Source organism: Mchenga conophoros, linkage group LG11 (assembly GCF_057382185.1).
Source record: "Mchenga conophoros isolate Kocher_MC1m ecotype Shallow Benthic linkage group LG11, M_conophoros_male_GT1.1, whole genome shotgun sequence".
NCBI lineage: Eukaryota > Metazoa > Chordata > Actinopteri > Cichliformes > Cichlidae > Mchenga > Mchenga conophoros.
The window spans coordinates 6,953,502-6,969,914 of record NC_140536.1 but is presented as its reverse complement, the minus strand read 5'-3'; the positions used below and the strand labels follow the sequence as shown (position 1 = coordinate 6,969,914).

At 43.3% G+C, this 16,413-nt stretch overlaps 2 protein-coding genes across 4 annotated transcripts in view; both read left to right on the top strand.

Annotated features, from left to right (window-relative positions):
- cep192 (centrosomal protein 192) overlaps positions 1 to 4,337 on the top strand; it is a 61,850-nt gene extending 57,513 nt beyond the window's left edge. For 2 of the 3 annotated variants that reach the window (XM_085290641.1, XM_085290640.1), the window contains exons 50-52: positions 591 to 717; positions 1,114 to 1,172; positions 2,773 to 4,337. In XM_085290641.1, the coding sequence (XP_085146767.1) occupies positions 591 to 717; positions 1,114 to 1,172; positions 2,773 to 2,905 (319 nt within the window). In that variant the 3' untranslated portion in view covers positions 2,906 to 4,337. The remainder of the gene's footprint in view (positions 1 to 590; positions 718 to 1,113; positions 1,173 to 2,772) is intronic. The other variant, XM_085290642.1, reaches the window with a different exon arrangement.
- Positions 4,338 to 7,077: 2,740 nt separating this feature from the next.
- The window catches only part of LOC146563502 (low-density lipoprotein receptor class A domain-containing protein 4-like), a 280,198-nt gene continuing 270,862 nt past the window's right edge, over positions 7,078 to 16,413 (top strand). Inside the window, exon 1 of the mRNA XM_085290636.1 lies at positions 7,078 to 7,209. The gene's annotated coding sequence lies outside the window, so the exon portion shown is untranslated. The remainder of the gene's footprint in view (positions 7,210 to 16,413) is intronic.

The following is a 16,413-nucleotide window of genomic DNA, read 5'->3' as shown; positions in this document are numbered from 1 at the left end:
CCACCTAAATCTAATCATGGAGGGAGATCCCATTCAGAAAAAACACAAGAATATTGTTTTATGTAGCACATGTGGGTTTATTTAGTAAATTTAGGTTAGCTATAGTGATGGGAGGAAATCAAGAAGATGATTTTATGAAATGACTGTGCTAGAATTGAATTCTAACAGTTATCCCTGTACCCTGCTAGAGTAGTTCTGCATGATTATCTATCCTGTACTTGGCCTTTATACAGGTTCTCAGTACATGGAGTGATTTTGATCTCCTATCCCTTCAGGCCAACTGATTGGCTGCTACTCACAAACAGAAGGTTTGAATTGCAGGTGGTTGGGGTTTCTGTGGTCATAGCCAGAGGCTTGTGCGTGGATCACTCATACAAACTATTTTTTTTTCTAAACTTGTGCATTTTTAAATTGAGTATCCCCCACTCTGACAGCATATTTGACTGAAAAAAAAACCAATTATAGGACCCCTTTCAACCTAAATTCATACTGTAGTTATGTTGTTTTTAAACACTGAGTCACTGTGAATTCCCGGTTGTTTCATGATGGTTATGCCCCCCGTTTAAAGTGGCACATTTTGTAATCCTTAGCCAGGAGGAGGTCGTGCGGAGGGGTGTGTATTCACCACAGGACCTGTACACCTTCCCTGCCACACGGGTGGGTGAGTCCAGCTCTCTAAAGGTCAACGTCCGCAACAACTCGTCCGACATGCATGAGGTGGGGCATAATTTATTCTCATGAAGGTGTAAGGTTTTTTTTTCTTGCCTACTGCAGCAGAAACTGAAGTTCACTTACATGCAAATGCAGTAAGATCATGTCAGAAAAGTGAAGTTGTCACAGGGTTAACACAAGCAAGGAAGTAAGATATGAGAGTGTTTTAAAAGAAGTCATTCTTTAAGTGTGAGTTGCCCCTGGAGATGACATAATGTGTTAAGGAAGCAGAAGTAGAGATACCTTGACTATATTTGTGATTCTCTGTACCACTAAAAGAAATTGCATGCCCTAGTTGATGTAATTATACTGAGTGAAAAATACAGTAACACCCCTAACACTTGTCACTGTGCTTTGCATGGATTTGATATGTGATGTGTGGCTTCTCTAATTGACCTGCAGCTGACATTTGTAAACCCTAGTGAGCCTTTCTACATCAAGCATTCCAGATATTCTCTGAGGTGAGTCTGATGTTTATTACAACAAACACAAACCTTTTGATTGCTGCTTTTAGACTTGGTTTAGGCTTATTTGGAGCTCTTGAAGTTTTCTGGTATTGTTATCATACAACTGAGTAGTTGGTTAGATCACGTTTAATCAAAAAGATGTTCTGTGGTCTAACTTGGAGACTGCATAATGTCATTTTCCCATTGTGAATGCTCACTGTGGGGAGGTCCTGTGAGAAGCTGGGACCAGGAGGATGATCTAACTTTCTAGAGTATATACTTGAGGCCTGAGTACGAGTGATGTTTTTGCCTGACAAAGGCGTTTGGAGGGGCGGCCCGGTCACAGGTACCAGTTGTGTTGTGTTGTGTTGTGCTGTGCTGGTGAGGAACGGTGTTCAGAATGTGCACATTATTTGTTGTTTTGTAGTGGCTAAAATGATGCCTAGTATGGAAATGAAATACTGAAATGTATTTGCTTCACCAATAAAATGAAAGTACTGTGACACATTCCATAGTGAAGCATGACAGTTATGTGAAACAGTGTCACAACCTGAACCTCCCCCAGCTTTGCGATAGGTGTGCTGTGAGCACTGCTGTGTGTGGATTTGTGATTGTGGTGTTCCCAGCATGTTGTGGATCTCATTACGATGACCACAGGTTTAAAGAAATGCTTCTCCAGTTTCCCTTGTATGGGTCTTAGTATAAGCATTTGGTTCTGAAATACCTCTGTATCTAAAGCTGACCAAAAGCCAACTTGAATATATAACCAGTATAGTTGAAGTAGTTCTCTAACCTCTAACCATCTAAAATTTAAACTGGACCTTAAATTGCTGTAGTTAATCCCTGCATTCATTTTCTGCTAGTTATGAATGGATTATTAGTGCTAGTCATTGATATGGGGGGCGATCGTGGCTCAAGAGTTGGGTGTTCGCCTTGTAATCGGAAGGTTGCCGGTTCGAGCCCCGACTTGGACAGTCTCGGTCATTGTGTCGTTGGGCAAGACACTTCACCCGTTGCCTACTGGTGGTGGTCAGAGGGCCCGGTGGCGCCAGTGTCCGGCAGCCTCGCCTCTGTCAGTGCGCCCCAGGGTGGCTGTGGCTACAATGTAGCTGCCATCACCAGTGTGTGAATGTGTGTGTGAATGGGTGGATGACTGGATATGTAAAGCGCTTTGGGGTCCTTAGGGACTAGTAAAAGCGCTATATAAATACAGGCCATTTACCATTTACCATATATGGCTGCATCATGTGATTGTTTTCACCATTGATTCATTATTTGTTCTGTACAACATTAGAAAACAGTAATTAATCCACAAATAAAATACTTTTTAAAGCTTTGTTGTAGAATGGCTAAAAGATGCATTAATAGTAGACGGACTGTTCATTTCAGGTTCAAGTGTTCCATCACTGTGCAAAGTGGTTGTGACTGATATCAATTATACTTGAAACAATATGAAACGGTGACAGTGTAGGATTTTATTTATTTTTAGATGAGTGCAGTGCATATTTGAATGCATTTTGAATCTATATTTGTGCTTCTTCACATTATGTATACACACACATTTCAAATTGTTCCAGCCGTTCAGTAACCGCCTTTGTTCTTCCTCGACCTTTAGATCCCAGCACTATCTGAAGCTACCCGTCCAGTTCAAGCCCAGTACCGCAGGCGGACACAGCGGCTTGCTGCTCATCCAGTCAGAAACAAGCGGAAGTCTTGTTATTCAGCTGACTGGTGAGGCATTGCCTTGAATCCACCGTTTTTAACCATCCCACGCCACCTCGTCGTGCCGCCTGGCTTTGGGTGGTGCTCCTCTCTGTTCTCTTCACCGTGGGAGAGATGTGAGTGACAGAATAAGAGGCATAAGGTCTAAGGATCAAATAATGTCAGCCTCTGGATTTAAATCCTTCCTTGTCGTCATGTTTGGAGATGCACGCTATAGCTGATTGAGGGGGACTGACTGAGACTCCTGCCAACACAGCCCCAGCTGCCTGTGGATAAGGCACAGGTGTCCTCAGCTGGCCGATGAAAAACGATTGCGCCTGTTTGTGCCTGAAGCTGAGTAGTTTGAATCTGTCCAGCTCACAATTAGTCTGCACGGCCCCGGCGTTCCAGAGAGCTAATGCATTTTGTCACTTGACTCTGGATCTGGTGTTTCGCTTTCTCTCTGAGTCATGTCACAAAGTAGCATTGCTGTTGCCATGGTCTGTCGGACAGTAGCGGCACCAGCTGAGATACTTTGGAATTAATTGGAGCTGGGCATGCAGGAATGCCTTTGTTTGCTGTTTGGTAACATCACTGCAGGGATTTTGTTTTTGGAAAAGCCACATTTTTGCCTGTTTGTTGTGTTACACAGTGGATACATACCTTTTTGTCTGAGAACTCTGTGGAGTCATCTCTGCCATTACCTCCTAACTGAAACAAGGACCCGAATAGATTTAAAGCTTCAGTTTTGCTGGAGTACATTTTAAAACTGCTATTCTAGCTCTGTCTGCATCTCACAACATTTTCCTAATCTTCTGTACTCGTGTTTGTTTCTATGGAGATGGCTCTTCATCTTGCAGGGCCCACCTGCGCAGTAGCCTTTGTCAGCACCATGTGTTGACTTCCCCACAACCTCCAAGGCTCATTCCAAACAGCCCAGATGTACTTAATTTAGTCATGTTCAGGGCAGCTCACAGCAACATTAGGATGGTTAATGATTGTTATTACATGCTAAAAGAGTTTCCTCTGGTGGGGTTTTCATTCGGCAGCTTGCCAGGTCTGTTCAGTATGGTTGCCATGGCAAAACTGGTGTTAATCACTGTTCCACTCACAGAAAATTATCTCCCTGTTTCCTCTTTTGGCTCTGGGGCAAATGGCAAAAATTGCTCGGGGGGTTTTGGATTTGCTTCCATAATCAGTTTTGATATTGAAGGGGATGGAAATGGGGAAACTTTATCAAGGGGGTGTTGTTAACCTGCTAGTGCCACACATTGTGACAACACGCTGAAGAACACTATTCTTTTGTACAGTTTTTCCTACTTGTGTAGTGGGTTTTAACATGAAGGCAGTATACTGTTAAACATCCCAACATGTTTTGATTTACAATTTGCACATGCTTTGAATAGCAATGATGTAATATATTGTATGTAATATATGTTTAAATAAAGTTTTGTGACAATTGAAGGTGCAGTGTCTTTTGTTTTTTTCCTTTAGCCCACATTGCTGTCAGAAAGGTATCAAAGTGGACAAATATGATTTATGAAATATATTCTTGAACACTAGCTTTATATTCATGTTCACTTTTTTTGTTTGTTTGTCCATTCAATCAGACTTTCTGTACAATAAGGCTTTCACTTAATGCTACAACTTGTTAAAGAATCTAACAAAAGTCCAGTTATTTTATAAGAAGGCGATGTGTTTTCAGAAATCCAAGTTCTGTTAAGTGGTTTGGATAAATGACATAACTAGCCTCCACATGATGGAAGCACTACTCTGTATAAATTTAGATTGGCTGCCATGTAATGAGCTTTAGTAAGTGGATTTCTGGACATCGTGTTCGTTAACAATAACAAGTGAACAGTGAAAATGTTTCTTACTCTAAAGTCATGCGTTAGTTGTTCAGTTAGCTTTATTTAAATCCCAGATTTGACTTTTAATCAGATTTATTTTAGCAGATTTCTTCAAGCAAACTTCCTGAAATTAAAGTCTGACTTAGCTGGAATAAAAATGGTAACAATTAAGCCATTAAATCCTTAAAAATTCAAATGAGAATAAAGGAAAGCTGAATAACAGTACATTCCAGTACCAGGAAAGCAGCAGGACCAGACGGCATCCCAGGTCGTATCCTAAGAGACTGCGCATACCAGCTAGCTCCTGTGTTCACTGAGATATTCAACATCTCTTTATCTCAGTCGGTGATCCCCACATGCTTCAAAGAGTCCATCATTGTTCCTGTCCCGAAGAAACCCCACCCTGCTTCTCTCAATGACTATCGCCCTGTAGCCCTCACCTCAGTAGTGATGAAGTGCTTTGAACGCCTGGTCAGAGACTTCATCATTTCTTCACTACCAGACACACTGGACCCACTACAGTTCGCTTACCGTCCAAATCGTTCCACAGACGATGCCATCTCTCATCTCCTCCACACATCACTCACTCACTTGGACACTAGAAGGGGGAATTATGTTAAAATGCTCTTCATAGACTACAGCTCTGCATTTAACACCATAATTCCCTCCACACTCACCACCAAGCTGGAGCATCTGGGACTCAGCTCATCTATGTGTCAGTGGATCTCCAACTTCCTAACTGGCAGACCACAGGCAGTAAGGATGGGTGGACATGTCTCAGCCTCCACCACTCTCAGCACTGGAGCCCCCCAGGGGTGTGTTCTGAGCCCCCTGCTGTACTCTTTGTACACATATGACTGTGTGGCCACTACCAGCTCCACCACCATCATCAAGTTTGCTGACGACACCGTCGTGGTGGGCCTGATCTCTGATAACAACGAGACGGCCTACCTGAAGGAGATTAGGAATCTGGAGAACTGGTGCCAGAGGAACAACCTCCTTCTAAACGTCAGTAAGACAAAGGAGCTGATAGTGGACTTCAGCACTAAGCAGGAGAGGAACTACCAGACCCCCGTCATCAACGAGTGCCCAGTGGAGAGAGTGGACAGCTTCAAATACCTCGGAGTTCACATCACGCAGGACCTGTCATGGTCCTGTCACATCAACACCGTGGTGAAAAAGGCCCGACAGCGTCTCTACCACCTCAGACGCTTGAGAGACTTCCAACTGCCCTCCAAGGTGCTCAGGAACTTTTACTCGTGCACCATAGAGAGCATCCTGGCGGGAAACATCTTAACCTGGTTCGGGAACAGCACCATGCAGGACAGACGAGCTCTACAGAGGGTTGTGCGGTCAGCTGAGCGCACCATCCGCTCCGAGCTCCCTGACCTGCACTCAATCTACAGCAGGCGGTGCTGGACCAAGGCCAGGAAGATCGTGAAGGACCTCAGCCATCCCAACAACAGACTGTTCTCTCTGTTGAGGTCAGGAAAGCGATTCCGCTCCCTGAAGACCAACACAGAGAGACTGAGGAGGAGCTTCTTCCCGCAGGCGATACGGTCTCTCAATCACACCACCACACAGTACTGACCCACACATATGGTTCTTACACACACACTGGACTTTCTGGACTTTGGTTTTGCACAACACTGGTCACTATATTCTTCATTTCCGGTTAATACTTGTACAGCTGCTGTTATTGTGTATATATTTATTTATATTTAGATTCCTTCATACATTCTTATATAGTTCTATATTGTGTATTGTGTATTTTGTTGTACAGTTATTTTATTTTCAACTTTAATTTATATATTTATCTTTATCTTATTCTTCCCAGTTAAATTTACCCTTCATTCTAATTTGTGTTGTACAGTTATTTCATTTTTAACCTTAATTTATATTTTATTCCTTCCTAGTTAAATTGACCCTTTTTAATTTTTCATATTTATTTCCTATCTTATTCATAGCCTTTTCCTTTTTTGTTCTCTTTAGGTCACGAGCAGTTGTCCAAGCATTTCACTACATATCGTACTGTGTATGACTGTGTACGTGACAAATAAAATTTGAATTTGATTTGAATTTCTTGTATTCGGTTTGATCAGTCATGCTGGCATTGTATCAGCTCCTTTTAAAGCACTGCATGGTCTAGCTCTTTTAAATTCTGCAAGATTTCACATCACTGTGAAATGTCCCTGAGTGAAGCGGTGAACTGGGAATGTTGCTGCAAATCTGCTCCTGACCCGTGTGACCTCTGGAACAGCGAGTTATCAAACTTTTACTACTTTGCCTGTTAAATGCCGTGTGCCCGGCAGGTGTCGCCAAAGCGTTGTGTAGAGCCCGGCTGTCAGCAGCATGTACTGTACAGTAGGACAGCTGGGCTTTATTTTGCTTCCCAGACTGGAAACCACTGTAGTGCAGTTGGACTTGACGTCTAGCAACACAACACCAGACTTTAAACAAGCAGACCCGGTGGCTTTGCAAGTTAGCGGCTGCATTCACAGGTAGGAAGCCTGAGACCTTTTCTGAGTAATTTATATGTGGGGGGTTTTTTTGTTTTTTTTTTTGGTAAATGCACAGTGTGTGATCGTAGGCGGCTGCAGGAATGTTCTGGTTATGCTAGCTGATGTGGCTAAAAACGCTAGCGAGGCTGTGCCGGCGTGAGGGGCGGCTGACTTTGAGCCAGACTGTTTAAGTTGCTGGTTAGAGTTGGAGCCGCTTTTCCAAGCTGCGCCAGACAGCACAGCTAGGCTAAATTAGCAGCGAGCAGGCTAGCTCTGGCAGCCGTCCATCCTGCCGGGGCCACAGCAGCAGTCCGCTATGCCTCTGTCCCTGCGGGGCATCGCCGCCTCCCCACTGACCGTGACCTCCGCACTTGCTCTTATCATTTATCGCCCTGAATACACACACACACACACACACGCACACTGAGAGGTGTGCTTTCCCCCCTGCCTGCATCCTGTGTCGTTAGCTGTCATGTTCTGTGTGATTTGATGAACAAGCTAGCCGGGAAGCTAGATTAGGAAGGTGATCACCTGAGCTGTCACTCATATCTCAGACCACAGGCTCTCCAACTTTTTCCCTATGCAAATGAAGCGCGCGGTGCACGTAAGCTGGTCCCACTCACGAGAAGCTCCATCAGGCAAGAGTTGCTCCACAGTTGTGCAACAGAGTAGGGTGATAAGGGAGCACAGAAACATCTTCCCCATCATTCCCAGTTTGAGACCGATACCTATTTAAGGAACCCCATGACTCCCTCCCACGCTTCATATAGTGCACCCTGCCTTCCTGGCTGGAGGTTTAAGAAGGTGATGATGAAGCTTAAACTAAAAGCACCCGTCATGCATGTGATCCACAGTGTTCCCGAAGTGACCCATACTCTCTGCATGGTCATGTTTTATCTTAACCCAGGCTCTGCTAAACCTAAACCTCTGCTGCAGAGATTTGCAGAAATGGTCCAGTAGCAAAAAAAAAACAAAAAAAAAAAAAACAGTGTCTGCTACATCTTAGAAAGCCATGGATCCAAATTTCAACAGAATACAGTCTTTAAACATGCTGATCTATATGTGATGCTGTGCAGGAGCAGAGCACTGCTCTGTGCCTTTACTGTATTCCAGCCCACTGATTGGGTTTACATTAATTCTATTACAGAGCTCTGTTCTCGGGTGAGCTGCATTAAGGGCAGGGGTGTGTTTCCCCCCCCTGTCTGGTAGAGTCTGCATGTGCTTGAATTCTCTCTACCAATCTTTTTTGTTCCTTGCCTGCATGGCTGATCGTACATAAAGCAGTCAGAGATGATTCAAATCAACCACAGCTCTCCTTGTCCTGAAGGTCTCGGTGCAAGACCTGCAGAAGAGCTTTGAAGCATTATTTAGTGCTGCTAGTGCTGTTTTTGGCTCTGCCCTCTCCCTCTCTGCTTACCTGTCTGTGACCCCACCCTCCCCACTACGCACACTCTCAAGTTCCAGCTCCTTTCTGTTTCCCTCATGTACAAACCTTACAAAGTGCTGACACACACACACACTCAACCTTCTTGGGATGCCGTGTCAGAGTCCTGGGCTGTGGCAGCAGTATGCAGCAGTGTGGAGTGGGTGCTCTCGTGTCTTTATCCTTTTGTTGCAGCAGTGATGAAGCGAGGTGTTGATGTAAAGCTTGTTGAGCAGGGGTGCTGAACAATATCCCAGCTCTCATAGGGTGAGAGGCATGCACACAATACTGTTTAAACATTGGTTTTATTGGTTTGCTGTCTAAACTTCTCACAGCTGTGGCTGGATGCATGTTGGTACACTGGTTAGTACTGTCACCAGCACAGGAAGAATGGGGCCTTTCTGTAAAGAGTTTGCTTCTTCTCCATGTGCTTGTGTAGGTTCTCTTTGGGTAGTCCAGCCTATCCAATACTGTATCCCACATCTCGGGCAGTGTTAGTTGGAATAGGGTCTATTCCACTAGTCTCTCGAGGTCCTGTGCATGATGTGGGTGAGTGGTTTAGAAGACTGACAGATGCCTTGGTAAAGAGAGAGCTGAGCATGAAAGCTGTGTTTCACCAGTTGATCTGTGTGCTACTCTTACCTATGACAACAGTCTGTTGGGTAGTGACCAAAACAATAAGATCATGGATACAAGCAGCAGAAACGAGCTTCTCTCATAGTGCCTGTACTCAGTCTTAGAGAGACGGGAAGAAGCCAGAACATTGCAATATACGGTGGGACGACTGGATAAATATATCAGCCATCAGAGGTTTGCTAATTAGATTACCAGATTGTTATTTTTAGGTGACATTTTTTGTAATTTGGTTGTAGTTGTAGTATTTTCCTGGCTTCGTGGTTTGAATGGCCCACTAGTGGCTGGATGGAAGGTTTTACCATTCTGCCCAACTCTCATTGCTGTTCCCTGCATGGTTATGAAGTAACTTAAATCATTTTAAATGTGAAGGATCAAAGTTGTTGGCAACACAATGTCATTCATTATAGTTTCCCAGTTTGTTCTGAGACTTTAGATGTTCAAATTTTCCATCGATGTACGCAACAGCGGCTCCTAAAACTGTGCAGTTTATGTTGCAAGTGACAAAAAGCAACTTGGAAAAATACATTTGTCTATTATTAGTCCCGTTTAATATGACCCATTTTAATGACATGTCTGTATAAATCTCATAAAAACGGTTTCTAAAGAGTTGATTTCATGGGCAGCTGAGGTTTAATTGAGCTTTGTTTGAAAACCAAAGAGCAGAGGACGAGCATTCCCTCTTTTAAGGTCAGCTCTGTGCGCAGGCTCAACTCAAAGAGTCTATTAATATATAAGTGACTAAAAACCATCAAGTCATGCAATAATAACTAAGTGAGAAAGTTGAGGAGAAAGTCAGCAGGCAGACAGCGTGTATTATTAGCTACAGTAATGTGCGCGCGTCTACCAGGTCGAGCTGTGCGCAGCAGACACAAACTGTAGTGTTGCCTCTCAGAGCCAGACTTGTGTGTGTGTGTGTGTGTCCATCTGTCTCTTTGTATTTCTGTCTCTTTGTTCGTACTATTCTGTGTACGACTGTAGCTGACCGTCAGTCCGTGTGTGTGTGTGTAGTGTTAAAGCAAGTGTGTGTGTGTGTCTGTGTGTGTGTTTCGCCCTTTGCCAATTAGCGGCTTCTCACCTCCTGAGGCGAGAGGCTGAGTGCGTGTTAGACAGAGGAGGGAGACTTGATGGGGCTTGTCTGCCGCTGACGGCTCAGCCTTAACCTGAACTCTAACACTCTTTCTCACTCTCACGCACACACTCGAGCTCTGATACACACACACACACACACACGCGCACACACATCCCCAGCCAGTTGTTGATAATGCAGCCTTGTCTGTCTCCGAGTCCATGTGACACGCCAAAATGTGACAGTATTGTGTTGGTGGAGCGAAAGGCGCGAGACGGGCAAAGACGAGTGCCAGCCTGCTTTGGAGCGTGTGTTTGTGTGTGTGTGTCTTTGTCTGGGTTGTGCTCATTCAACTGTGCGCCTTTGTACATACAAATGTCTGCAGCGAGTGTTGTGCGTGTGACTTTATCCAGTGGAAATAATGTAAATAGCACAAATCAGACGTTCAACCTTTTCCTTCTTTGTGGAACTGTTCTTTTAAAAGAAAAGAAAAGAATTTTCATGCTGCTGCAGAATTAATCAAGAAGAGTTCATTCTTTTTATGCTACAAGCTCATTTTTTCCTTCAGTCTGATCGCCTCTACAACAACTTGAGAAGGATTGAAAAACAGCGTGATACCAACGATTTTCTTTTAAAGTTATTTGGCATCTCCTTTAAAAAAAAAAGGAATCCGTGCTGGAGATGTAGCATATCCTTTGAAATGGATCACAAACAAGATTTTCATATTCTCGCCAAAGAAAGGAAAACATTTTTAACAGCTCTATCCCAATTTCTGTATTTTTAAAGATATCCTCTTGGCCAGAACTGTACATCTCGCTGAGTTCTGACTGAATACATCCAAAAATGTTGTGCTAGTCAAACGGGAGATCAAAGTGCTGCGTGAAGCCGCCTGAGAAAAGCTGTGGTTTTATTTTTAACCCCAGTTGGCACACCGTGAATAGTTGATCAAAGAACTTATTTGCCAAAACATGGTATATTCTTCTGTGCTAGCCTGCAGAAATCACAGCATTAAGGTGCGTGAGCTGTGTGAAAGTTAATCTCAGCCATTCAGCGAACACAGAGCAGCCTTACAGAGATATTTCTGTTCGGCTTTGACACCACAATCCTCCTCTTCATCTCCTTTGGAGATTTCATGGATTGTGTAAACAGTTTGCTAGATTTAAACATATGTGCATAGCCGGAGAGACGTTTTTTTCTGTTATAGAAACGAGTGAAAACTGGTCATCGAGACGAGGTGCACCACAGCTGCAAAAAACAGGAGCTTTTTTTAAGTTTTGAGTTTAAAAAAATTTAATGTTTTTGAAATTTACTTGGGCAAAACAACACATCTAAAGTGTCACCTGAGTTTATAACTAATTATAAAACAGATTTTTTTTACTTTTTAATCTTTTTTTATTTTATTTAAGAGATCACTTAAATGCCAGTATAAAATCTGTAGGAAAAAAAACCTGAATTAAATTTGTTTTTATCTGAATAAGTAACTATTTTGAAATTCAGATTAGACGATGCTTGTTAAATCCTGAAATAAATGCAAAAAAATAAAATAAAATAGTGAACAACACCCAAACCAAGGATAGAGCTGTCAACGTGGTCCAAAAATAATGTTTGGTTATGCATTAAAAAAAAAAGCTGTGAAAAACATGGGGGGAAAAAGATGTTTTTCTCAAAATGTTTGTCTTGAGCATCGGGGAATTATATATTTAACACGTTCGGCAGCCTGAAAGTAGAAAGAAAGAAGTTCTAACTGTGATGAAGAACCAAGCAAATGTGATTTACCACAGTTTACCTTCAGCGGCTCTGATATCTGTTCCACTAATTACATTAGGCTAAACCATTCACCGCTCTCTCTTCACACCGGCAGCAGGGTGTGTGAAACCTGCAGCCACGCCAGGCAGCTGTTTCACCTTTGCCACACAGTATGCAGCATTGCAGGTGGGTAGCACGCTGTTAACCCCCTCACCGAGGGTTACTGGGTCTAACAAGTCCTCCAGTGGAAATCCAGCTCTGTTCTGTGCAACTCAGGAAACAATACACAATTGAGTTTTCAATAACTGAATGTAGAATATTAGTCCTAAACCGGAATATGTTGAATGCCTGTGTGATACTGTCAGTTTAAGCAGCAGAGTCAGTCACACAGCTGATGAATGACTCCATCCCATCGCACATCTCGAGGGCTGCCAGGTGTCTTCGCGTTTGGCTGATGAGTAGACCTCTGCTCGGGGTGAAAGTGGGGGAAGCTATGTCTGGAATTCTGTCAGGTCACTGGACTTCCCTGTGTGATTAACAATGAACAAATTACACCTTTAGACGTGTAATTTGTTCCCCCCTAACACGGCCGACGGAGCTAACAAAAGGGCGGCGAAGGTGTCAGTAAAACAGCGCCTGTACACGCCCACACGCAGTCCTCAGAAGTCTAATCAGCCAGAGTAAGTGGAATAAGCTGTGCAGGTGTACCGTGGATGGGAAAGCCTTTAAGAAAACCGTTATCAGGGCGAACATGAATGGAGTAGTTGGTAAAAGCATTTATATGTAATAGCACACTCCCCTGAGTTGAATTTTAGTGAAGTGAAAGTGAGCACAAGAGCTTATTTCAGCTACATAAGTTATATTTTTCAGTTTAAATTTTGTCCGGTGGTCATCATGTTTCTGTAAACTGCGTAGCGAAAAAAGTTCTTTCCTCAACTATTTTATTGTATGCAGATAAAATATACGTTAATACACAAAATATTGTGTAACTGATGTTTGAAAACAAATGAAAACAGCCATTGGTGTGCTGTGTTTTTGATAATCAGACATAATTTGAACGTTGTTGTTTTTTCCTACTGGTAAAATTCCAGCTCTGAACGAATCCTTCACTTTTCCAGACTCTGATTTGTTTCTCAGCGACACTTTACATGCAGGTTATATTTGGATTACATCCAGGTGAGACCGATTCATCGTAGCTATGTGTGTTTTTTTTGTTCCGTGATAGATTAACTGGCCTGCGTGTGGCGCTACACCGTTTAATCTGATATGCAGTATCTCAGATTCCAGTAATTGGATTTTGACAAAAGACGGCTATATTATACATTCCATCTCACTGTGGCACTTTTCAAATCACAAAAAGAGAAGGTGGCAGACTTGTTTAATATTTGGAGGCGCGCATAAGTAAGCCGTCACGAAAGCGCGTATTGTGAATAAACATGCTTTCCTCTCCACCTGGAGCCGTTCCCACCTCTCTTCATTTATCTTGCCTTTTGCTTCTTTGGGTGCCCAGATCTCTTCAGCCCCTCAAGCTTTAGAGGAGAGAAACTCCTCAGCATTTGGCTAATGGCTCCACAGTTCCCACACTGATTAGGAGCAGTCCAGAAGCGGCGGTATTAAGTCGATGATTAAGTAGTTAAGGAGCCCCAGAAACAACCAGAAAGTGCTGGAGACAGCGATTTGATATTGTTTTACTCTTTAAGTGTGTTTCACAGACTACGTTGAAACAGTTTTGCCAAACGATGCGTTCACTTACTGCTAGAGTATTTTTAATACAGTTCGTCCTTGTTTGCATAGCTTCATTTAACCACAAAGCCTAAGTAGTGATTTAATAATTCAGTAAAGTCCCTGCATGCAAGAAAAGACCAGAGAATGACACACACGCATACACGCGTTTCACATCGACGCTGGCACCCTGAAAACCTGCACTTCTGAGCTTCATTCCATTTTACTTGAATTAAAGATTTACAGGCTCTTTTATGCAAAGCGTTCGGCAGCGCTGGCGACTATGAATCTAATTGAACATGTGAGGAAAAAGAGTCGTTTCAACAATAACATCTCAGTCAGCGGGGAAACGGACCAGCGTTGTCCTCGATTCATGAATAGTTTGAGATGTTTTTAATGTGACAGCTGGAGATGTTTCCCAGCACATTGATGGTGAGATGCAGCGGGGTGTGTATTCTCCATTTAGTGTGTGTATTTGAGTGAGGTGGGCATACCCTTGCTGAGGAACGCTGTACTGAGTCCTGCTCAGTAGACTGACTACACGAACCACACACTCCTGATTATGTCTTGGTGCTAAGAGGGTGTTATACAGCTACAGAGAGAATTCATGTCTTCAGTGTGCTCTGTTTGCGTGTGTGTCCTTTAAACAGCATAGGTGCTCCTTCCCTCGTGGCTGAGATAGTCTGAGACGTCTTCAGCCTGCCTTTGTTTGAGCGCCGTGTTGTCGAACAGACCTCTTGCTTAATGCTGAGATGTTAGCAGTCTGTGGTCTTTGCATTATTGATGCAGACTGTGACTGGGTTCCTCGGGCCATAGGCTACAACTTAAAAAAATCACAAGTTGGAGTGAACTCCAGATGAACTCGCAGGGAAGTTAGCAGGAGAGCTCAGAGACAGTGAGGAAGCTGAAGGTGGCTCTCTGGCTTCGGTCTAAAACGGAGGTGTCTTAAGAGGGGGGGAGCAGAGAGACGACCTGATTCCGGTGACACGACAAGTTTACCGGTACATTTTAATGAGCCCGGGTCCCAGGGCGAGACTCAGATGATTAAATTTGGCTTATGGGCCGGAAAAGTTTAAGACAGCATGCCTTAGATAGGAGCTGCACTGTGGATACAAGGGCCACATAAAAAGCTTTCAGAACGCTGTGAAAGGAAATTAAACAGGCTACCTTGCTTCCTACTACCAACCTAGTAGGCTCATTTCCTGCTCTATTTTTTAAATTCTTGGATTTCGCTCGAGTAGCTCATAATCATCATAAGATCTGTTGTCTAAAACTAGCTATCTTAGTCTTTTTCCCCTCACCTTTTTTTAGCTATTTGTCTTTGATTGGCTACTCCTTGTAAACAAAACATTTGAATCATGCCTTAAATGACTTTATAAATAATTCAGGAGACAGACACCCTCTTTCTACACCTTGATAAAGCTTATAGTTGGAGCTGAATCAGGTGATCTTACTTTGCAGTAGGCCTAGGCTGCTGGGAGCTTCCCATAATGCACCTCAATGATTTGCACACCTCTCTGCATTTAATCGTTGTTATTATTCTTGTTATTATTAATCTCTGATTCTCTTCCTCAGCATGTCTTTTGTCCAGTCTCCCTCCCCTCGCCCTCCCTGAGCCTGGTTCCTCTTAAAAGTTACGTTTTTCCTTCCCACTTTCACCAAGTACTTGCTCATAGGGGGTTGTATCAGTGTTGGCATTTTCTCTGTATACCAACACATTGTTGTGATATCATGCTGTGGCGGGGCGTGGTCTGCGGTGCTGTGCAGGGAAGCTGTATGCACCTGCACGGCACCGCAATCATGCCCCGTCGACTTAAAATCTGTACTGGGAACTGTCTGGGGTGTTGTTGTTGGTATGTTGAGCTTGCAGCGGGAGAGCTGTAGCTGTGTATGTGTGTTCAGCAACCGGGTGTATCAATAAAGTATGCTGCAAAGCATGTTCACATCGGGTCTGCCGTGCTCATTTACACACGCATATCTATAAAAGTGAGAAATGTAACTGAATTGAATAGCTTTGTGTGGAGACATGTGACAGTATTTCCCCGTTTGCATCATGAGGGCTGTTTGTTAAACCAGTGGAGCTTTCCCTTTGAGAGCCATCTCTGGTATTATACAGATAACACTTTACTTGTCATCGTGGTGAGTCGATTGAACTTAATTTATAATTAAGTGTCACTATTCAAGGAACACATTTCACACTGATTGCACTCTATCTAAGGATGATGTGAATCCATTATACACCTGAACTGATCCTATTTACATGCTTTTATGCTTATTCCGCAGCTAACGTAATAGCCATGGTAGAGATACGTTTCAGCAAGAATAAGACAGAACTACCAAGCTGTATTTAATGAGACAGGGGAGCATGGTCAGAGGATGAATGGAGGAAATTTTCACTTTCTTTAAAACTGGGAAACGTTGACATTAGCTGTAGCCTTGGTTCAGGGCCGTGTTGTGTGTGCCGTGATGGAAAGGTCTGATCATATTATTTACTACTGAAAAAGTGGCTAATCTGTACAGTTTGATTGCACCCAACTGAGGTACTCACATTTCTATTATTTCAAATAACTGGTGACTGTCCCACCCATATTTACTTTTGTTCTTTTGTTTT